This window comes from Ammospiza caudacuta, chromosome 6 (assembly GCF_027887145.1).
Source record: "Ammospiza caudacuta isolate bAmmCau1 chromosome 6, bAmmCau1.pri, whole genome shotgun sequence".
In the NCBI taxonomy this organism is placed as follows: Eukaryota; Metazoa; Chordata; class Aves; order Passeriformes; family Passerellidae; genus Ammospiza; species Ammospiza caudacuta.
In genome coordinates, this window is record NC_080598.1 from 9,021,647 (window position 1) to 9,045,177 (window position 23,531).

The 23,531-nt window shown below is 35.7% G+C and overlaps 1 protein-coding gene across 1 annotated transcript in view; it reads left to right on the forward strand.

The window, feature by feature from the left end:
- Nucleotides 1–23,531, forward strand: part of LUZP2 (leucine zipper protein 2) — an 89,564-nt gene that overhangs the window by 23,704 nt on the left and 42,329 nt on the right. The window contains exons 3-5 of the mRNA XM_058807354.1: nt 18,139–18,256; nt 20,302–20,372; nt 23,307–23,385. Of these exons, the coding sequence (XP_058663337.1) occupies nt 18,139–18,256; nt 20,302–20,372; nt 23,307–23,385 (268 nt within the window). The remainder of the gene's footprint in view (nt 1–18,138; nt 18,257–20,301; nt 20,373–23,306; nt 23,386–23,531) is intronic.

Here is a 23,531-nt window from a genome sequence, read left to right on the forward strand (position 1 = left end):
CATGTGAAGAAGCACTAAAATAAGGCTTTCAATCTTTCTAGTACAGATTCAATGAAGCAAAGAAAGTCTTGTCCCAAAATAGGTTCTCTCACCTGGTGTGCAATAGGCCAATCCATATACACAGTTTTGAGGTATGTGGTTTATTTACAGTTTCCATACAGCATGGAAAGGGGGACTGGGTGGCAAATCCATTAAGTCAGCACAACCACAAAAACTTTTCACTGTTTATACATTTTATTATTTATTTATTTTATTTATTATCTCAGTTTATTTATTTTAATAAACAAAAACATTAATGTTCATTGGATACAAGTTACCTAGTTCTTTTGTTAATTCATATTCTCTCTACTATTGGTCAGTATTTCTCTCACTTCTCTGCATGCTCTTTCTCCTTTGAGTTGGTTGGTTTCTTGGGTCAGTGCTTGTGATCTTTTTGTTAGAATTACCTTTTACCCAGCTGGAGCTGATTCAGCACAGTTACTGAGTTGTCCTTATTAGTTTCTTTTTTTGGCGGGTTCTGCCAAATGCCCTTCTGGCCTGTAAATTTTGAATTCTTTGTGTCCACTATCAGTGGCATACCCTTCTTGCCAAGCTTTGTTAACCTCCCTCTAGGTCAGAGATAATTGAAGCATGTCCAGCCCTACATGGTAATAAAGTCATTCTGCAAATTAGGAATTTGCCTTTCTAGCACCTGGACCCCCCTCACAGTATTAGCTGCTCACAGTTCCATGGATTAAATCTCCCTTCTTGTGGATGAGGCTTGAAAAGTATACAAAGAGCAAACACTAAAATCATCCTTTCTTAAGAAAAGTTTGCATCAACCAAATTTTGTAACAAGAAGAATGCCTTTACAAGTAGAAATCACAGCTACAAGAATGTAATATAAAAACCTATTCATAATGTTTGCACAATCATTTTTCATCCTATATTTTTAATCTCTGCAAGGAAATAGATTCACAGAACTGTGCAGTAGGTAGGGCTATAAATCAAGCAAGGCCTAGAAAGAGCATTCTTAGAAATGCTCAAAATTTCAAAATCTGTTTTGAGATGACTCTAAAGAAGTTGTCAGTAACTCCATTGTTCCTAGTTTATATAGCCACTACCCATAAAAGCTCAAACCATCTCCTGTGCAAAAAGCACTTAAGTATCACTGAAGCTGGACCACAGAATTTCTTTCTGGGTAGGTGCTGAGGCTTGTAAAGACACAGTTTACCCTAGTACAGAAATGTGTCCTCTCAAATATGAAGTTGGATGTGCATTATATAAATTCCAGTTTTTTGCTAGTGTAGAGGGTTTCTCTGAGTACCTTAAACTGAGAAAACTCAGATACAAAACCTAATTTCCCCTGAATATCTGCCACTACAATATAGGTAATCTGCAATTCCAGAAAGCTTTTCCAGATTGTCTTTATCTCCTTTCCCCTTATTTGTCTCGATTTTCCCATCTCACATGAAATCTCAGTAATTATTAATATGAATGTCAGTTTTCAGGTAGGTAAAGCTGTGTCATTGATGTCATTGTTTTGTTTTGCTCAGTGAAGTTGCTGTTTTCTGAGATATTGATTTAGTATCTTGGGAAGCCTTGATCCTTGTCATACAGGACTTTCATAAACAGCAGTAGCAATATTGGAGGTAGAGAGACAGAATAGCTGCAAATGGAACTTGATAGTTATAAATATTCCAGATGCTTATAATTCAGTTTCTTTTTGAAAGAGTTTTCTCATGGCTGTGGTTAGCAAGGATTTTTTTTTTGTTGGTTTGGAGTGGTTGTTTTCTTTTTTAAACTAGCGCCTAATTAAAAATGAAGGCACTTGTAAGGTGTTTTTTTAACTGCTGTTATAATCAGGTAATAGCCTCTAAAGAAAAGCAATAGAGATGTTAGTTTATTAAAGCTGTCTCCCCTATAATTTTAGTATATAGGGAGCTATAAATCCTGAAAGTTTAGGAACGACACTCAGTGCATGGGTTTTTTGGCAAATGTTATAAATAAGTAATCCTCCTCAATGTAATTATTTCAGAAGTCAGTGGCCTTTCACATGCAAGGAAACTGTCATTTTTGTACATCCTTTATGAAAGAGTTCTTACTTTCATAAAATGGAGTATGAAAGTAAGAACTGGAGCAGTCATTGTACCACCAGCTTTCGGAGAAAGAAGATGACTGCTAATCCTGGACATGGTGTGGAAATATTTCCTCACTTATCAAAAACTTAATTCTATAAAGGACACACTTACTTTATCACACTGGATCAGCTTATTTCAGTAAATATAGATGTCCAGTTCCTATCCTCAGCTCTACTGCAGACCTGCTGTATAACCTTGGGCAAGTTACTGCACTTGTCTCTCTGGGCCGCTTGTCACCTGTGTGTATTATCTGTTAAACAGTGCAGGACAGAAATAATTACTTTTCATAGTATGTGGAGTTGAGCCTTTCTTACAGGTGCCTAGGTAGCAATGTCAGTACTTCAGTCTACGGGCCCTACTGCTGAGCAAATAAATACAGTATTAATATCAATAATAGAATTTTGGATGGTAAAGTGGAAAGAATACCCGAGTTCTAAGTTTTTTCACAGTAAATTATAATTGAGACTTTATCTTGCTTTTGCTGTATGTATTAGAAATAGTTCTCTTTGCTTACCTGCAAACCTTGGTTATTGGAAAAACAAAATCAGAAATAAATATCTTTAATCTCTTAGGCTCAGAAATAACAATACATTTGTCAATGAGGCACCTTACTCCATTGAAGATTGTGCCACCTTTCTTCAGTTAGACTTTCGTTGTATTTGAAAAGCTATAAACTTTTCTTGTCTTAAATCACAGACTAGACAAGACAAATGTTTCGTATACATTTCCTGAAAAATCTCTTGAGTCTTAGCTAGTGCTTGTTGTAAATTCAAACTCATTAGTCAGTAAGACTAATGCAATTGTATTAGTGGGAAGTAGTTAGCTGTTGTACTTCATTAGTAACAAAGTTGAACAGACTTTATGTAGCTTTTATAATAATGTGACTTCTTCATGGATTTCTCCTGATTAAGTTTCACGCCTATTTTTCTAGGATCTATATGTTTGAGTACTGCAGGAAATGCTTTCTCCCAAAATAGTAAAATATCAGTCAGTAACCATTATACAAAATAGGTGTAATTTTGCAGGTGTACAATAATGCAGATTTATGCTCTAAACTCTTCTCAGACTCAAGGTTTGTTCTATTCATTCTAGTGCATACTCTATACTGCCTGCATCAAGTTATGCACACCAAAATTCCTTCAAAAAAGTTATCAGTGAGTGACAGAAAGTTCTTGTTTACTCTGAGATGCTCTTTGATGTGTATTGCCTCTTTTTTCGGCAGTCATTAGTCAACTTCTGCTCAAGCACACCAAGACTGCAGTCTTTGGTCACTTTGTTCTTGATATTCTTGCATATCAAGAATACATACACAAATATTACACCATGAGAGTGAAAAGTCCAGGTCTGTGCTACCTGTCATTTAATGACTGAAAAGTTCAGCTGAATTTAGTTAAACCAAAAGCCATTCAGCAAAACCTGAAGATTTTGTCTTTCATGAGGAAGATAGTAATAGGTAGCTTCAGAAAACCCCACGTAAGTAGATCATATTAACAAATTGATGCAGTGTCAGTGAGATTATCCGAAACAGCAGTTGCAAATAAAAGTTTGCATTTGCATCTTGAAACACTGAAAGCTTCAATAAAGTTTGGAAGTTTTGACCCATGCTCTGAGACGCAGAGGTGAAAAATGAAAAGAGAAGATCAAGGTAGGAGCTCAGAATGCAGATTTATTGAAGGGAAAAGTTTCCTCTTGAATTTCCATCAGAAGAATGACTTATCTAGAATCATATATATCTAATATATATGTAGATATTACATATAGGCATAGTGGCAGTTTTAGCATATGTAATATCAACTTTGAAAAAGGCATCAGCTCTGGTTTTTTGTGAATGTTTATTAGTGTCTGAAAAACATAATTTTATGGGTGAAATCCAACAATGTTTTAATCACTTCTGTATGTTATGATGGTTTTTCTTACTTTTGGACATGCCAGGTGTGAAACACAGCTTACAGAATAAGCAAATTAGAACTTGTGAACAAACACTCTGTAAATGCTGAATCTCTTCCAAAGATCCAACTTCTTTAATTTCAAGTAATGTTTGAACACCTCTTCTTACAGAAATGGCTTAGCATCCTTTATGAGCCATCTGTGATGCATGATACAATTTTCCTGTGGGTGGTATGAAATGAAGAGGAAGCTTTGGGATGTTTTCCGAGCTTATTAACATTTTCCCAATGCCTGGTCCACTTGAAAGCTGGAATCACCATCATCTTGTGCAAGTTTTCAATGAGCCCACAAAATCTTAGTAATTTCCTAGTGTCAGGTAGAGGTGATGTAGGAGGAAAAGTTTCATGTGCATTTAAAGTTTATCTTATGTTGATTTAGTTTACTTTGAAAGGAATGAAGGACTGATCTGGTTGGAAGATATTTTCATTAGTTAGAAGGGCTTTAGTCTTGTCCAGTGCACAGCAACAATAATGATTAATTATTGCAAGGTAAATCAGTCAACCAGGATAATAGTTGTAGGTATTTCTAAACCTGAAAACTAGGCAAGCAGCAGTTCATCCCTTGAAGTTTCATGAAGCATGAACTCTGAAGTTTAACATATCAATGTATTTTTGATTTTAATCATGAGACATATCTTGGAAAATACTGTATCTGTATCTCAACTCATTTCTGCTACAGATTCTTAAATAATTTTTAGTCTTAATTGTATGATATTAGTATCCATACTAATATTTACTATTAGCCTTTGCTTGTATTTTTCTTTCAGTCATTTGGAAGAAAAGTGAGGAGATCACGGATTTTAATTTACAAAATTGGAGCTTTTTTATATACTCTAAACTGACTGACCTTGTTTTATCTGATCCGTTTTTTTTCTTTGATGACAGGACAGGTTGATATCTCGAGTGAAAGGACAGCTATAATGATTGAAATTACTTAAATAGGAAGAGTTCTGCTCTTTGGTGTCAGCAATTTCATGAGCAGTCAGCACTTAAATCTTACAGGAAAACAGTGTCATGCTTCTTTGTTGGCAGACATACATTTCCTTTTGTATGTGTTTGTGTACGGGGAATATCAAGGAACAATCTTACTGCAATTTTATCCAAACCCTGCTCCTCTCTCTCTCTCTGGATGGTTATACATACTCACTGGTGTTGACATGAAAAAGGAGAGGGGATCAGCTGGTAACAGTCTGTCTTAATACAGGGACAAAAGAAAGGGAAAGATGCTCCTGGATGTTGTCTTTCATTTGCTACATTAACCATTCTGACATTAAGGTCCACGTATGGACTTGGCAAACCAATTCCAAATACATTTCTAGTGTTATCTGCTGTGGTTTTAGCTGGACTGAGAGCCAGAAAACTTAAGTGTGCTGTGTCTCCTGTCTGTACAGGCTCCTTTGCTCACAGCTGGGTCTCTGTGCACAGCAGCGTTGTGGCTGCTGCTGGCAGGGCCTCGCAGTTACCCTGTGTACCTGTGCCCAGGTGACTTTGTCAGGAGCCAGCTCTGGGCTCTTGGCTGCAGCTTGCACAGCACCAGAACTAACCTTTGTGGTTGTGGTGGTTTTCAGATGGCAGGAATTTCATGCACTGCTCTGGTGGCTCTGCTCAGTTATGGTAAAGGGCTTTGTAGTCTGTACTGGTAAAGCATTTTTCCTTTCCTGGGTTTTGGAGCTCCACTGGAGAATTCCAAGTCCAATTTCTAGACCTGTACTATTAACTGACTTGATAATTCTTCTTATTGATTACTTTGAAAGCAGAATGATGTGGGCATTCAGCAGTATCAAGAAACTGTGAAGGCTAAATGAACTTGGAGCTGTGTAGACAAAGATTCTGCACTTTACATTAACTGAGTACTGCCATCTAGATGATAATGCCCAGATTATAATTTAAAGTTTAATTTAGATAGTTTACCACCAGTTTTATTAAAGCTGTGTAGTCAAAATTTCTAAACTTAAATGGATTTTTCTAAGATTTCTTACTTCCTAGCAGTCTGTCAGCAGAGGAACAGATGCACATCCTTGGTAATTACATGGTCATGCAGGTAAAATACTAGTGAGGAGTATTATGTTTTTCATCTCAAACTAAAACCAACATTATTAAAACCCCTTCTAATTGTTCAGGGAACTGTAAAGATGTCCCCATGAGTGCCCTTGGACCCTGAACATCTCATCACAGGCTGAATTAAACATCTGTGGGTATCCTGCAAAGGCCCTTTTTGCTTCCTTACCCTGGACTTTATTAGCAGCTGTTCCAGCTGCTACAATGTGTTGTATCTGGTGCCATGGAACTATTTCATCATCTGAGCCCCTAGCATGGTATCAGCCTAAATATCCTTCAGCTGATTTAGCTACCAAAGCTCCATGTTGATCACTTGGCAATTAAACTTTCAGATTCTGGGAGGAAAAAAGGAATCCCTTTACAAAACAAAAAATTAGGATTAGGTCTGCGATAACAGTAATTTGCATTGCTGTTTTAGGAAATGTGTTAAATAGTTAATGAATTATTCAGGTCTAGTTGTGTGTAACATTTATAGATTTTAGTTAGCTTTCCCATACTAAATTGTACTATTTCTTGCATATTTATTAGCAGAAAAGGGCTCATTAAGAAAACATGTTCCTTAATATATTATCTCATAAAAACAGTAGCACTGTTTCTGATGTGTGTATTTCTTAATATTATTCCATATATATATATGTATATATATATAATATATGTATTGTTATTACCTCTGAGATGCAAAAAGAATTTTTAAAAAAGAGAGAAAGCAAAATCAATTCCGTAGGTCATATGTAAGGTTGATAGCTCATATATTGGAAGAAAGGCAATGCTGCTATGCTTGGACAGATATTACTTTTTTAATGTTTCTAATCTGTGATAAAACAGTAGATGTGAGCTGCTCAGATAAGAAATTCAAGGTAAAGATCATACTCAGTAATAAACTTCTTATCACCTCTCTTTTTTCTGCTGAGCAGTGGAAGGAGTAAGAGATAAGTTCTATAGAAAAAGATGCAGTACTCCAGGAAAGAGACTTAGCGGTGCCATGAGGTGAGAATTCCATGGAGACAGAACATCTGTATTCTGAGTTACTTACAAAACTGGAATCTTCAATTTTATGCTGCAATGTAGTGCCTTCATTAAAATGAAGGAAGAATTCAAGACAAAGTGACCATTTGGAAGAGGGAAAGTCTTCTTTGTGTCTGTGACTAATGGGGCTTTTACATAGCAATATTAGGTACAGCTCTTGGGTTGTATGTCAACACAAATAAGTGTAAGTCCAGGCTGACTAAAAAAGCATGGAAAATCTCCTTGTACAGTGCACAAACGAGGGAATGGTAGAGGTTGTTTTCCTGCTTGTTTATTTATTTATTAGTGATTTACTGAGACCTTTCTAGTAACCTTTTCTGTTCCCACTATAGCATCACAGTTCTGCAGGAGAAAGATCTGTCTGCAGAAGACACACAAGCAGTTTTGGACCCATTCCCAGGGTACTTTTCCTGAGTCTCCTCAGGAGATAAAATGCATAGCCCTCTGTAATTCCTACTGCTAAGCTTTGAGAAGTATGAGCCAGTATATCTCTGTTAAAGTTCACATTTTGGCCATATCCCTTCAGAGTGGGAGAAAATTATTACAAACCAAAACACTTTTCCTGAAGCTTGTAAACAAACTGAAAATATCTACTAATTTTCAGTGATGTGTGCAAATGATTTTTTTATTAGTGTTTTTTTACAGTGGGCTTTTTTTTTTTAATCCTCTTCTGGGGAAAAGTTTCTCAGCAGCAAGCTCAGGGATGCAGGTTGTTCACTGGTAGTAGAAATAAAAATACAGCACTATTGAATAGTTTCCAGTCTTTCAACTTGAATCAGGAAATTTGCTTTCTTGATGTATCCTACCTTTCTCTCTTGTGTATTTTCTGGAATGGCTAAACCTTGAAGACAGTTATTTTTGAGCTGAACTCTGTTTTGTACTTATACAACCATCCCTTATGAGTTCTGTAGTATTTAATGATTGAAATCTGTTAAAGGGACTTGCAAGTCCCCTCTCTGGTTGATCTGTTATGGGTTCTCATCTCTACTGCAAATTCCTGGAAGTGCTGATGAGCGAGACAAATGGTGGCAAAGGAAATATTTGTTTCATGAGGCATTACACTCCAGTTTCTGCACTGATGAGACGTGTGGGCTTGCATAGGAAAATAGTTCTCAGCCCCTCTCAATTTTTTTCTCTGAAATGGAGCACAATATCTGTGATTTTACTCTCCTCCAGAACTCTTTGCCTTGCTGTACGGTGGAGGATTTTATTGATAGACTCGATGTCCTTTATAATTTTCTTTTTAACTATAGAGTATTTAACTTGTATTTGTGTCACACATTTGCTGCTTTACCCTTCTGATCTACGTTTTTTGATACTGGGTCACCTAATTGTTGGTGCATTTTGTTTTGCGTGAATTAATTGCAAATTATGCTGCTCACGCGTGTGCATGGTTAAATATTAAAATATTGCCAGTTTTCTAATTTTGTGGTACTAGAAAAAATGGAATTTCCTATATATTGTTGTTGTTTGTTATGGAACAACAACTGGTGTATAGAAAATCTTATCTGAGGGATAAAGAATGGCAAAAATCTCTTCATCCCTTCTGTTTTGCCAGGTGATAACTTGACAGTGATTTCATATTTTCCTATATGTGCATATTAATTTCAACAGGAGCTTAATAAATATTCTGAAGAAGTTTTCAGGTTACAATTAAAAAGTTAAATGCATAATTAAAAATAGAGCAATGTGGGAAGTTTTTTTTTTTTTGTGGTTTCTTTCTTTGATTCATTGGGAGTTTGGTTTGGTTTGGTGAGAGAGGGTTACATGTCTTAAGTGTAATAATATTGGCAATATGGAAAAGACAGGACAGCATTATGTTTCAATTTTATTTGTTTGGTATATCCAGAGATATTTTGACTTTAGTTGTTCATAAAATGTATTGAAGTGTTTGAACTCCACTGTGCTCCTTTCTATTGCACAAGCTCCTTGATGATGCTATTTTATTTCCTTTTTAAAATATCATGAAAATATGCAACCATCATCATTGTCTGAAGTGTGTTTATTATTATATTTTATAAATATTTATATTTATAAAATTTAAATATTTATAAAATAATGCTTTATAAATGGAGCAGTAGCAATGGTTTAAGTTCATGTTAGCAGTCATAGTAACTGTGGAAACTACAGGGACTTGAGAAGCTCTGAAGATCACAGCATTTAGGAGTAAGGATATTTGGAAATATTTGTTTAAAACCAAGAAAAAAGCCCAAACTGAAAATTGAAAGGAAAGGAAATCTATTAAACTTCCATTCTAAAGTTGTGTCCTACTGTTTATCTCTTGCATTTCAGTAGAATGTTAAAAAAGCATGTTTGATACTGCGGAGGACATAGTTGTGAAAGCAATGTCATTAAGTCATTGAGAGCCATCCATCATTAAAAAAAAAAAAAAAAAAATCTTCTTGAGGAATTATCTGAATCATATTTTAGAGAGAGTCTGTTTTTCAGAGGGAGAGGGAAAGGACTTAGAAACTAGAAACAAGCTTCCTAGCATTGGGACCGGTATGTGGGAATGTGTGTGTTTAGGTATTTACAAGCCCTAACATAATCAGATTATTTTTGAGTTAAATTCTCAATGCCTCACTTTGCTTCCTAAATATTAAGATTTTAAATTTTTTTTAATATTAAGATGTATCCTTTCCTGATTTGTAACAGGATGTCAGGATGTTCTGATTGACTTGGGTTGTTTACACTTTAAGTGACACCAACCAATTTAAAGATAGCCTTGGCTCAGAGCTTGATGGTGTGCCGCAGCTCAGTAATGTGCTTGATGAGCATTCTAGGAAAGGATCACAGTTTATATTTAGCCCCAGATATAATTAGCATATCTCTGCTTCCCTAGGAGCAGGGAGTAGTGGCCGCATCATGTTGTCTTGTTGGTTTTGGGCTGTAAGGCTTGGTCTGTTAAAGGTTGTCACTGGCCAAAATGACAGAAAAAATTACTGGAATAATGTAAAAGTGTCCCTGTATCGCCTGTCTTTTGTGACTTCTTGAAAGGTGTTAGGTGTGACAGCCATTTTGAAACGTGCATGAGGATGTAGACTGTTGTCCCTAGGAGAAAAATATTTAGGGATATATATGTTCTGACCACAGCATCCCAAAAAACCCACTTTCTCTCAAACCACGCCACTTGCCTTTCAAAATCACCACCAGCACCTTTTGGGTGCTCTCAGTTTATTTGCTGGGCTTGTTTCAGACCCTTTATTTTCCTTTTTTCCATCTCTATATGTCTTTTGGGCAAATGGTTTTTTAACTTGAATTCATACTTTTAAAGGACTGAAAAAGGGGAGAGAAACTAATTATTGTTATGTGCAGTCACATAGCTAAAATACTTCTACTTTGGCGTGGTTCTGTTTTAAAGACTATGATGCGCTTTCTCAAATATTGCAGTGTTTTTTCTCCTTTTCTAAATGTGGAATAACTATTTAAAAGCCAAGTCTTTTATTCCTGTCAGCAAAATATGAATTGAGAACACTCAAGGCAGGTACCAGGAGTAGTAATGGGCACCTTTATAAAAACTAATTTAATGAAAACAGAAGAAAACAACTTTGAGGGATTCTGTGATGTACCTGAAAATCGCTGCATAAACAAGAAAAATATTTAGCAGGTTGATGGGAAGTGTGTGATAGCATTGTCAGCACTTCCAAAATACATAAAAATCCTTTGACATAAATGTGTTATTTTGTAGCCATAAATTGTTGACATAAATGTAGTTATTGGTGTGGTTGTATTTCAGTGTGTATATATACACATACATACAAAGTAATTGTGTTCCCCCAGTGGGAAAAAATGTTAGCAAGTATAGTAAAAACTGGTTCTGATGAAGAGTCTATGTGAAATATTATGAAATTATTTATTATCATATGCATTTCTCTCTTTGAATGCTGCAGAATACCAGCATTCCCATAGTGCAGAACTCCCGGACACTGGCAGAAGATGATCATGTTGAATTTAAAATGTCAGCATATTCTAAGAAAGGAAAATGAATGAAGGACAAAGGGCTTGAAACAAGATTCTTCTGTGCAAATTCAGAATGTGCAGAAGTAGAATATCCTGTTGATTTGATTAACAGAGGTCTTCAAGTGTTTAATGCCCATCCAAATGTTATATTCATGGGTGAGAATCAACGTCAGTTAATTGAAGTACTTCTGAAGATGTTTTAATTATTAAATTTGAGAACATCTCTGCTTCGGTGTGTTCTTGAATCAGCTAAAGATACTTGAATTTTCAATGGCTGAGTGCTGCATGAAAATCTGTTTGCTTTTTTTTTTCTAAGCTGGATTCTCTAATAACCTATAAAATAAGTTCATGTCAAACTTAGAGCTTTTTCAGTAAAGGAATTGCTTCTGAACTTATGTTCAACCCCTGACCTCCTCTCTGTTGCAGAAATCTGGGAGCATGGTTGTGTAGGAAAAAGCTTTTGTTCATGTATATCTAACAGTGAATTCCACATCTCAACAAAGGGAATGGAAGGAGAGGATACAGTGATTTACTGATGATGAAATATTACTGGGATATCTCTGGTTCTTAATATAAAAGGTAGGGAAGGGTGTTACAAGATGAGTAATATATATTATATATAACTTTTTTTTTAAAGCAGCTTTAGCTGTCAGAGCAAACATCGACCAGTTTACATATCTTTAGGGTTACCTGTGGTGATTTGGTCAGGTTGATTACTGTATTTAGAAAAAGTATTTAGATGCTAGTCTTGTACATGGTCTAGTTCTGATTATCCAAGGCATAAGTTTAATTCTGGGGTACTATAAGGATCCAATTAGCATAATCCTAGTATTATGTTAAGTTGTTAGTGTGTTTTGGGGAGAATTTATGAGCAAAATCATCAGTAGGTGAAAGGGGAAAATATGATAATGGGAGAGGTAAATTAACAGGATTTCAGTTTGAATTCTCAAAGTTTATAGATGTCTGTTCTGTATAATTTCTGAACCTATTGAATTTAGAAACTAGCAAAAAAACTGTTGTTTTGTTCTAATGGTTCTTGTGCAGTTCCTGAGGGTTGGCACACAGGGCAAAAGGTGGTGTTGAATGTCAAAATCAATATACGTCCTGTGATGCTCCTCAAGGTTTATCTTATCATTAATAAACAGGTCAGCTCATTAATGATAAAAATGGTAGGCATTACTTCAAAGAAATGGATGAAATCTTGTGTTTTTTATGGCAACTACTTAATGTGGTATTGGCAAAGCTCTGAAAAGATTGATGAGTTAGGTTTCTTCATCTAATTCAAGTAAATTTCTTGAGCTAAGTAATTAAACCTCTGTGTACTTTATGTTGTGGGGTTCGGTGCTGGTTTCTTTTCCTTCAGTCTGTTTTTATTTTAGATTTTCTTTTCTTTCTTCATGTGAATTCCTGCCATATTAATTTTAGTGTCTCATTACTGACTGTAGGGTGTTCAAGGAAAGCCTGATAGCAGGCAGCAGAATGAACAGTTTCCTATGAAAGGAGAGGGGACTCCTTAGGTATTTAAATAAATGAGAATTTCCTCTGTCTCTCTCTCTCAAATACAAGGATGAACAGTAGTAGAAATAATGGCATATTTGAAAAATATCGTGTAGCTGGAGACTTCAAAATAAATTGGAACATTTTGGGGCGGCAGTGAAACACTTTCCCTGTTAACTTTGTGTTGAACTCCTTATTCTGCAGTGACAGGAGCTGAGGGTGACTCTTGGGGACTCACTGGTCCTTATGGATCCCTTGAAACTCAGATGATTCTATGATTGTGCATTCTTTTAGTTTGCCTTTTTTAGTTTGGTAACCTCATAGATGCTGATTCTCTTTTCTCTTTCAAGTTAGTACTGTGTGTATTAAGCACAGAACAGAAAATAAAGATTAGATTGGTAGATCAGTAATATTTTAAATAAATGCTTCTAGGTCAGTGTTGGGATGAAGCTGGTTTTTTGTTACAGGTTAGAGATCTAGAACAAAGTAATTGACAAACCTGCTCTCTCCTAAGTTCAGAGTTTAGGTACACCTTTTAAATCGATATGTCAGAAACTTTTGTGTTTTCCTTCGTCAATGTAGGTGCAAAATATGATTGTCATCTTAGTGGTGCTTCTGCTTTCCTATCATGGATTTTGCTTCTTTTTTAAACTTAAAACTGTTTATAAAAATTATTTTTAGGGAGTGAAATAATACAGCCTATATTTTATCCTGTTTTCAATCCATGGTTTTTTAACTGAAAAAAAAGAGAGAGAATTTGATTTACATTTCCTACGTTTTCCACACCATAATTGCTTGAACATAAAACAAGCTTATAGATTCATATTTTGCATGGTATCATATTTGCCTCCTTCATTGTGTTTGATAGTTCTCTGAAGGTGTCCTTCACTGCCACGGAAATCATGATGTACTCTGTTTTCAAGCTAACAGCCATATATAACAGAAAATTCAGTTCCTTGAGGTGTAAATTGCTCATACAATTCATATTCGATGTCAATTCATGGTTGTCCAGTGTACCTGGAATGCTGACTATAACAGTAATAAAAATAGTCTGTACCTCTGGAACCTACAGGGTGAGAACAGGCGAGTTTATGTACAAATTATTTGACAACCAGGATCTTAATCATTATTTAACAGATTAAAAAAAATTAGCCTTTGCACCTTTTAGTTTAAAATTAACAATAAATTCTTAGCTCCTGAATAGAGTGCATTTTTATTTTCTGAAGGACAGTTAATTTTTTAATGTATTCCTTGATAGTGTGATGTGCCTAATTGGGCAGGCTGTAGGCAGCGCATATGAATTTTGTGAACTGAGAGCCACAAAAAGAAACTGCAGAAAACCTGCTTAACACAACACTAGATCATCTGTTAGTCTTTAAAAATATCTTTTTAACTGGCAACAGTATTGTGCTCAGGATCATAAAAATAAAATGGACAATACTTGCTAAAAGAGAGCCAGACATGGGGTTTTTTTATTTCTTAAATAAGGCTTCATTTTCCTGTTTCTTCCATGATGTCCTTGCAATTCTGCTCCACTGGTAGATAAAAGAGGGGTTGCAAAAAGCCCTCCAGGCTGTGGAGTTCTGCTCCCTGTACCTGTCATCCTCACAAATATTTTAAATATGATGCTGTTCCAACTGTTTTCCGGTTTTCAACTTTCAGAGAAAGCATTTGGAAAAAAGAGGCTGAGGAACACTGTGGGTGGACTTAATTGGCACAAGCTGCTTCTGGATTTGGATTGCAATGGAAATCCTGCAAGTTAAATTTTATAGGAAAAAAAATTGTAATCTTAACAAGAGATTATAGCACCAGGGGTAGGTTCTGTCTTGCTTTTAATACCTAAATACTACAGAGTAAAGAAAGCTTCCTCCTTGAGTTTGTCACTGGACAAAAATAATGTCTGTGAAGGATGTTCTGTTCTAAGATTCATCTTTGAAGCCATCAGATCCAGAATTTTCTCCTTCTCCACTCAATTTTGTCTGTTAATGTAAATATTTTTAATGCTGTTCTAATTAAAAATCTACACTACATAAACAGATAGCTTTGCCAAAGACTTTTTAAAGTGCAAATCGTAAATGGGATTTACAGGGCCAAGCTTAAATACATAGATGAGAATAGTGCATTTATCAAGAGGAGTTCCAGTTCATTAGATGAGTAGATTGTTCTTTGCTGGAAGCAATTAAAAATGTAGCTCCACACCTCCCTCTGCTAAAACAAACAAAAAAATGCAAACACAAACCAGCAGTGTTTCCTTTTCTTGCCTTTTTTCCCCCCTCTGAATCATGTGTGCTGAAATGTCTTAACTTCACGAAGTGTTTCAGATTGTGCAGTAGAAAATGAACCATGAATGATGTTCTGAACATCAGTTTTTGAACACCCAGGGTTCCCTGATGATAATTGCTTTAGTTTTGGGCTACATTAAAAGCAGGAGCATTAAAACACTTTAACTATATGAAACTAATACTGGACTTCAAAAAACAGATTCCAGTGTGACTGATAATGGATGATAATTGACTATATCTTTGGAAACCAGGAGTAGGGAACTATTCAAAGATCTTTCAAGGAAATAAAAGATTTCTGAATACAGCACTAAAGCAAAGGCTGCATGCACATAAAGTTTATATACAAATCAACCACTTACAGCTGTCCTGTTGAAAATAAAACTCTCTCCCACACTCCTCCTCTGACTCTCTTAATAATTAATTTACCTTATACCATTAAATGTGAACCTGTTTTCCCCTTAGAGTGTTTTCTCCTGCTCCTTATCTCAACTCATGGGCTCTTTATTGGTTTTTGTTTTCCTCTTACCTCTGCCCAGCTCTAGCAGCAGAGAGCCAGTGAATGACTTTTGTGGGTGCCTGGCATTTGGCCAGTGTCCTACCACAGCAGTTATATATCTGAGTATAGATGCTACAAGGCAAAACACATCACTGAAAAAGAGTGGGGTTGTCCTTGGTGAGTGATCTCACACTGCAGCTGCCCCTGAGAAAACCATTCTGAAGCTCAGGTGGGAGCTAAATCAATAAACCCTTAAAATTGCTGTTGAGTTATACAGGTTAAACTTGTTCTCTAACTTTCTTGGAATGTGTGGCAGTGAACAGGAGTGTGTATTTTACAGCCTCCTGCAAGCTTCATAAGAGATCTGTCCGTCAATCCTGGGGCTTGGTATGTGATACCCTGTAACACAGCATCAGCAAAAAAAGCTCAGTTGTCCAAAGTTTTTTTGTTTAAATTAACATTTTTATCTCCCTCAAGACTAAGCCATTATCAGAGGGAAGTTAAATATAGGTTCAAAATAAATGATGTAAGCTATTTAAATAAGTTGCTTAACATTAAATATATTTAAATGCAGTTTGACCATTACCTTTCTTCCTGGTGTAGGAAAATCTCTACATTTACTGCACAGGAGCACAGCTTTAGCAGAGATGAGAATATATGCAAACTAGCTGCTGTAAATATTTCCAGAATCTTTGTTTTTATTTTGGGGAATTAGGAGGATTTTTAAGTTATACCTAGAGTTGCTCAAATTTCAGTTCAATTCCTGAACATCTTTTGAATTGAATTTTTTCTTTTAAATTATATATTAATTTCATGTATGAAAATTAATCATAAGTTTAGAATTATGGAATCTGATATCTGGGGCATTTAGAAAAGTTTAAATTCTACAGTAACACTTGCAGACTGGTGTTGGACAACTTAAATGCTGATAATGTGGGAAATTTCTTCAGAGTGAATTTAGAGTACTTCGGCATTGTTACAGTAATGTCACATTTCATCCTTTTCAATTTTCATTTGGTTATTTTGGAGATCACTTAAGTGAAGATCACAAAAGCCAATGCAAAGTGTAGAAAAATGTGTGACAGTCATGCTAAGAAAAAGTGTACATGTAGACAATTTAATGAAGTTATGGATGGTTCAGTATTAGTCTAGTAAAAATGTGATGAATACAGAGTGAAGGAAGAGATTTTTCTGGAGAAATAATATCTTGAACCATGACCTTTACATATATTGTAAATTTCAGCCATGTTCATGTACCATTCCTTCAAAGAAACTTCATCTCGCTGTCTTGCTGAAGAATTTAGTTATGTAGCATTTTCTTTCATTGAACTAGCAATGGAAATGTCATTCCAAGGAGATGTGGAAGGAGAAGACAAAAAACCCAAATAAATACATGGACACAGCTGTTCTGTAAGTTACATATTCTCTGAGCAGGTTTAATTCACATAGTTCTTAGTGCTGCTCAAGAAGCATTTATGTCACTGGGAACCTGATAAAAATAAGAACTGAGGAGTGAAGTTCCATTTAGCTCCATCCAGAAAACATAGCAGATGTGGCTGCCAATGGAGCCATCTGCTGCAGGAAGAGTTAATGTCTGAAAAAGGGAAGTCTGGAGGAAGTGAGCTGGGCATTTGTTGTCAGTATTTGCTTTTTATATCTGCTTGTTAGCTTAGCTGCATTTCAGCAGTTCAGAAGGATTTTCTCAACAGCAAACACAAATTTGACTGAAATGTGATAAGCTTAGCACTTCATTTGCATTTGCTGTGTTATAAATTTAGCTGTTTCTTCCCTCCCAATGTAATTTGCATCCTGATATAGTCAGAAAATAGATGTTTTTAAATTTATTTGAAATATTATAGTGGGAAGAGGCAGAAACATTAATATTTGCACTTGGTAATGCTTTCCGTTATATATTGCATGGGGATCTTTGAAAAATAACTCCTCTATCTGTAGTTCCCATAAAGTCTCAGAAAAGGGTGAACTTGTGAAGGCAGTGATGTTTATTTATTATTCCAAGTCATTTAATGATGAAGTAGCTATGGAATCAGCATCCAAATGCAGGTATGGCATACAGCTGTTGTTTTTCTTTTAGTTTGTCCTTTGTCCATGTCACAAGAACGTCATGACCTTGTCTTGATCAAGAGTTGAGTGACTGGGTGTAGTGAGCCCTGGCAAACATCATGATTTAAACAAGGAACCAAATGTGATAAGCACTGGTATGGCCTGCAGATCAGTAAAAATTGCAGCTGCTGAACTCAGATACTGAAATGATAGGTGAAAACCAAACAACAAACAAAAAATAACTTTTTTAACTGCTTTGGTTTTCTTAGGTTAGAAACATGGCACGCTGTTCTTATCAATACATTAATCACACCTATTTTGCTAATGCTTGCTTTTATTATTACACATTTTATTGCTATATCAGCTATACTCCATCTGATATTGTGTAATAATTATGTTCCTATTCTTTTATTACACTTTTCTGTGGTTTGTGGCAGCTCTTCTATTATTCATAAAAATGGCAGCTAGTAAATGTTCTTGCTCACTCAGAATCAGGACATCATTTCAATGCATAAAACCTCTATTCATCTGTATTAGGAAAAAATAAGTTCTACAGGTGAGCAAGGGGACATAGTCCCCTTGAAATCTTTACAGGGTTTTGGTATAAATTAAATTTGGATGAGGAAAGATATGTTTAAAGTTGCATTGAGAAATGTTTTGAAATCTTCTCATGCTTTTATTCTTTGTGTTAGACAGGGCTATGAAGAACTGGAAAGACAGCTGAAAGAAGTCTTTAAGGAGAGGAGCAACATACTTCATCAACTGTTAAAGACTTCTAAAGAACTTCAGGGAATTAAAGTAAACCTCCAGGTTAGACTCTGTCTCAGTTCCTAGAAGATTACTTATTTACCTCATCCTTTTTTTTATTGGTGTGCTTATTTTTAAAAATTATTAAATATGTGTATAATTATAATTGTTTGTTTTGCTGATCTTTCACTTAGCATAAACCTGATGGCTTCATGGAAAATTTCATACTAATGTTTTGGGGCCTTTGTCAACTCAATAAAAATAATGAAAATATGAAAATAGAACATAGGAAAAGGAAGGGAATGACAAGAAATATGCAGTATTAATGGAGCTGACACACATTCGAAGCACAGACAGACAACCCTTCAACTAATTGAAGTTTAAAAGAAGGGTATTTTATTGCAGTGGACAGATGTGGAATAATTTCCAAATACATGTGCAAGGAGTTCCAGACTCCTGCCCTCTATTTATACAGAAGAGGTTTTACCTATCCAAGTGCTTTCTAAGGAGGCCTAACACATAGTCATTACCTGCCCACTTCGTATTGGAATCAGCTGAAAATCCATCGTGGCTGCTCAGTGGTGCTCCCTTAACTGGGTTTTTGAAGCAGGGGAGTGGGGATATATGGGAGGAAGAAAGCCATCTTCCTCATGGTGAGCTCTTCACCCTTGGCCAGTTAGCAGGACCTTTTGCTGGTCATGGTCCAAGCCTCTCTGAACTGTTGGATTATTCTTGAGGCAAGGTATTTCTATGGTCTCTGCTTCTTCACAGTTGCTTCATCTATCCTTGTCACCTCTAGCTCCTCTTTCTCAACATATTTGTTACTCTTTAACTAAGCTATGTGATCTTTGCCAGCTAACTTAGTTTCTTAATTAATTTTAATATCTTAACTAAAATATGTAATCTTCTGCTATCCCAATTATATTTCCAGCTGGCCTCTTGACTCACATTTGTACTGGCAGCTGCTGCAAACGATGGCCTTTGCTGTTGCAGGTTGGATCTTTGCTGCTGAATTCTATGCACTCAACTTAATTTAGCTGCTCAGTTTACCTTTGTGACATGCCATCTCCAAAGTCTGGTTGGGCTTGCTGTAGGGCATTGCTTTACAAGTTCAGCTGACAAACTGTGCTAGATGAGCCTGTGGGGAGAGCTGAGGCTTTTCTCCATTTTTTACTTCTGGATGCCGTGGTTAGGCTGAAAGGGCAGTAAAATAATGCTGAACTCACATCAGCTCCTCAGAGGAAAAACTAGATTGAAAATGCTTCCCTGGATTGGAGGTCCAGATACTCAGCTGAGGGAGCACCTGTCTTTTCCCAATAGAGTCTGTTGGCCTGGTGAAAACACTTAGACTATTATCAGTTGAAATGGGTCTCTGTATTTCATGCCATTTTAAAGGGAATTATTTTTCTGACAATACATCTCTGTCTTCATTGATGTAAGCTAGCTGGGAAAAATAAAAGGAGAAGAAGCACTCTGTTCACAGGAGAATACTAGTGGTGTCTGTGCACCACTGCTGTGCTGTATCATTGTATTATGTTATATTTTCTTATGTTCCAGGCTTCTCTGGTTTTGATTATTCAACCCTTTGATCTTTGGGATTTTTGGTTTGAGTTTAATTTGGGGGTTTTTTTTTGAGTGCTTTATCACCATTATTGTAGGCTTTTTTCCTACTTTTTAGAGAAATATGCTCTCCTTGTAGGAAATTTATTTTAGAATATAGCACAGTTGAAGGTAGTATTCAGCAAAATTACACTGTGAAATATTTTAGACTCAACACTACAGAGATCTTGAAATGGGCAAAAAGCTGTGGTATTATCTTCTGTATATACACACTTACTTGGTCATAAAATTCTAATGCTTTTGGTCTGTTTCTAAATCTGCTTATTGTATTTATCTCTCATTTAGTATTTGAAAAATACACAGCTGTGTACAGTTAACTGTGTTTGAGCTACAGTAAAGAAAAATCAGAGTATTCTTTCAATTTTCTTAAGTGGGGTAATGTCTGCAATTCACCAGCACTATTTTATGAATGAGTGCTAAATATTTTCACAGATTGTTAATAAAAAGGATCTCTTTAATACAGTTTTGGGTTTTTTTGTTGCTATCAGTCTTTAAAAAATGATGAAGCATCAACCAAAAGTGATGTACAGAAACTTCTGGAACTGGGCCAAAACCAAAGGTAAGACCCTCCCTCCCTTCCTTCTCTTTCCATTTCCTGACTAAAAGCTGTCAGACTAGTAAATTCCATCTTTCCTTGTACTAGATTGATAAACACTGCTGTATTCCAGAGTTGGCTAATTGTAACAGTACAGTAAAGGCAGGAAATACTCTTTTTGAAACAAATGAGGGATTTGCTGATATTGGACATATGGTAGGAAAATGTATGGTGAAATATCTGTGAAGAAAGGCATTTTGAATTTTAAAGGAAGACTTAGTCATGAAGTATTCCTTAAAAAATAAATTCAGGCTTTTTAGAAAATTAAATAACTAAAGTGTTGAAATCCCTAAGTTTGACGATGATGACATTTATTCAAACATCTTAATTAAATGTTTGTGTGTAGACACTCAAAATCACTAGTCCATGGGCAAACAGGAGTACTTCCACTGGATATTTGTGATGAATGGAGTTAGAAAGAGAAAGAAGTATTAATGATTTCAAATTCATTGAGCACCTGAAAAATTAGTTCCCATCAGGGGGAATGCAAGTTCCCAGCCTAGTCCTTAGTCTCAGTTTCCCCAGTGCTTCATTGCAACTAAGTCTCATCATTCTGTGTCTCTTAGTTCTTGAAATTCAGCCCAGCAAAGAGCAACATCAATGCAATTTCAGTAACTAGAAAACATAACTAATAGAGTGACCACTTTTGCTGGAAAAACAGTATATAATGAGTGCATCTATACTTCATATTTCTCCCTAGGAAAAATGTTTAGTAAGAAAAATTATTAAGTTCATACTTCCTTTATTGTTAAAAATGCAATAATTAAATTCCATGGCTGTCTTACCTCTACATTCACTGTAGAAGTACCCATGGAAGTACATATGGAATTGCATTGCTACAAAGAAACCTTGTGAGAAAATTACCTTCATCTCTTAAATACCCAATATATAAGCTCTGCAATACAGTACCAGTAGAATTTCTTAATTTTGCTGTGATACATAGCAATCTTTCAGGCGTTCCAGACAAATATATTAAATCATAAAGGAAAGACTTTAGCTACTGTCCTAGTTAAATACTGATGTGGTTTTGATGTGACTGAAGGTGTACATCTCAGCACAGAAAAAATCCTTCATCATGCATGAATGCAGTTTTGTGGTAGTTTGATTGTTGTGCAGCTTTCTTTTATGAAATTGAGACATGAATTGATTAAAAGTATTAATGGACTGTTTAGTAAATAGATCTTAGTTGCAGGTGGGAAAATTGAGTCTGCTAAAAGAAAATTTTATTACATATTTCAAATATTCTTTCTAATCTCCTCTGTAAATCACCACTTGCAGTCTCTCAAGTTCCACCCAAAAATACATGTTGACTTTTGCTTCTGAGGCATCCAGACCCTGAGTGTTCTGCACAAGAGCAGTTCCCAGAAATAAATGTGGATCAGTGCAATCTACTGCTGAGCAGCCCACTCCATCATTCAGGAAATGAAATGTTTTTACAGTATACTACAAGGAAATGCTTTGGGGCTACTACTGTTGCCAGCAGTTTACAGATTTACTAGATTTAACTTCCAGAGAGGTGTAAAAGTTCAACGTATGAAAGAGGTATTAAAAATGTGCCAGGGAATCTTCCTCATAGAATTTCACTAGAGAAAATTCACAGTTTATTTGCCAGGCTCCTCAGGCTTCCTTTTATCTGCAGTAAATGAAGAAAAGAGATAAGAATTATGCTTAAATGTGTTTCATTAAAGCCAAAATTCAAAATATATCCCAGTATTAATGTTGTGATCTTTCTTTGAACGAACATGAGCTGCAAACTTGGTATGAGTGTGAATTTGATTATATTCTACAATGCTGGATGATGCAGTAAAGTTTAGAGTACTAGAATTTCAGCTTTTGTAAGTAAATGTTCTGCTGACTTCAAAATATTTTTTTTTAAATTCATTTTGTGCAAATTCTTCAATAATTCCCAAGTTGCAAGTAAAACTTGATCACTGACTATGATGCCCCCAGTTTTATTCTATCTGTGTATCACCGACACTGTGAAATGATGGCATGTGTTAGTGCTGATGGTATATTGTTTTCATGCTGCTCAATCACTTTTTCAGCTAAATCTGTTCTGTACTAGTGTTGCCAAAATTGCTGAAAGTAGTAGGGGTTATCAGCTAAAAAAAGAGATGATCCAGCAGGTAGCAAGTTCTTTTAAAATTATGCGGTTCCCATTCAGTTTAGTTTTCACAGGGCTAAAATATTATACGTTACTGTCTGGAAATCCAGTTTTGGCCTGATCTTCATTGAGAGTTCATCCATGCAAGCAGCAATCCTCCAAAAGCTCTACAGCTGTCACGAAATATGTCATTTTACCTCTTTGCTCCATCTCCAAAGTGTGCCACATGCTGTGGGTAGAAAACTCACACAGTTTGGAGAAGTCTCTGACTGAATCAGTAATGCAAAGGGTTTCCACTTGATTCAAATAAAGCGATTATCTTGTTCTTTCTTTTTATGCCAGAATCTTCTACAGGAGTTTTTGTTGTTTGTCCCTAGGAAGTGCCATATGAGGTTGAATTTTATCAGAGCATGATTTATTTGTTTATTTTAAAGCAGGTATAAACTAGTTCTTATTAATAATAGTATGTCTGGATGTCAGGGGATTTTCACTTGTCTGCTTTCCTCACTTTTTTGGTGCCAGTCATTTTGATTAGAAATTATGCACTGGCAGATGTTTTGCACAGCAGGCCATTCAGCAGATATAAAGAGTGGCTACTTTGCATCATAGATAATTTTAATGTTTTGCACTGGCACAATACTTCATGGAATCCTTAAGATTTAATTTGTGAGACTCCTAGACAAGTACATCTGTTTGCTACTCTGAGTAATTAAAGGTCCATTTTTGAAGCTGAATAAGTGTTTCCTAATGGTCACTTGTGTTGAAGTTTGTGTTCTGTGTTTTCAATAACCTAGGGAAATGAAATCTCTCCAAGAAGCTTTTCAAAAGCAGCTTAATGAGGCAGCTGAGAAAGCAGAGAAGCAGCAGGCTACCGTGAGTGGTTCTCTTTCTTTCCTTTTTTTTTTGGTTTTTTTTCCTGTTTTATCTTAATCTTGCCTTGAGAATTTATTAGCTCAAAAAACTTTGTAAAAAAAAGAATGGATTTCACATACGTGTTAGTACTCTGCAAGCTTCAGAAA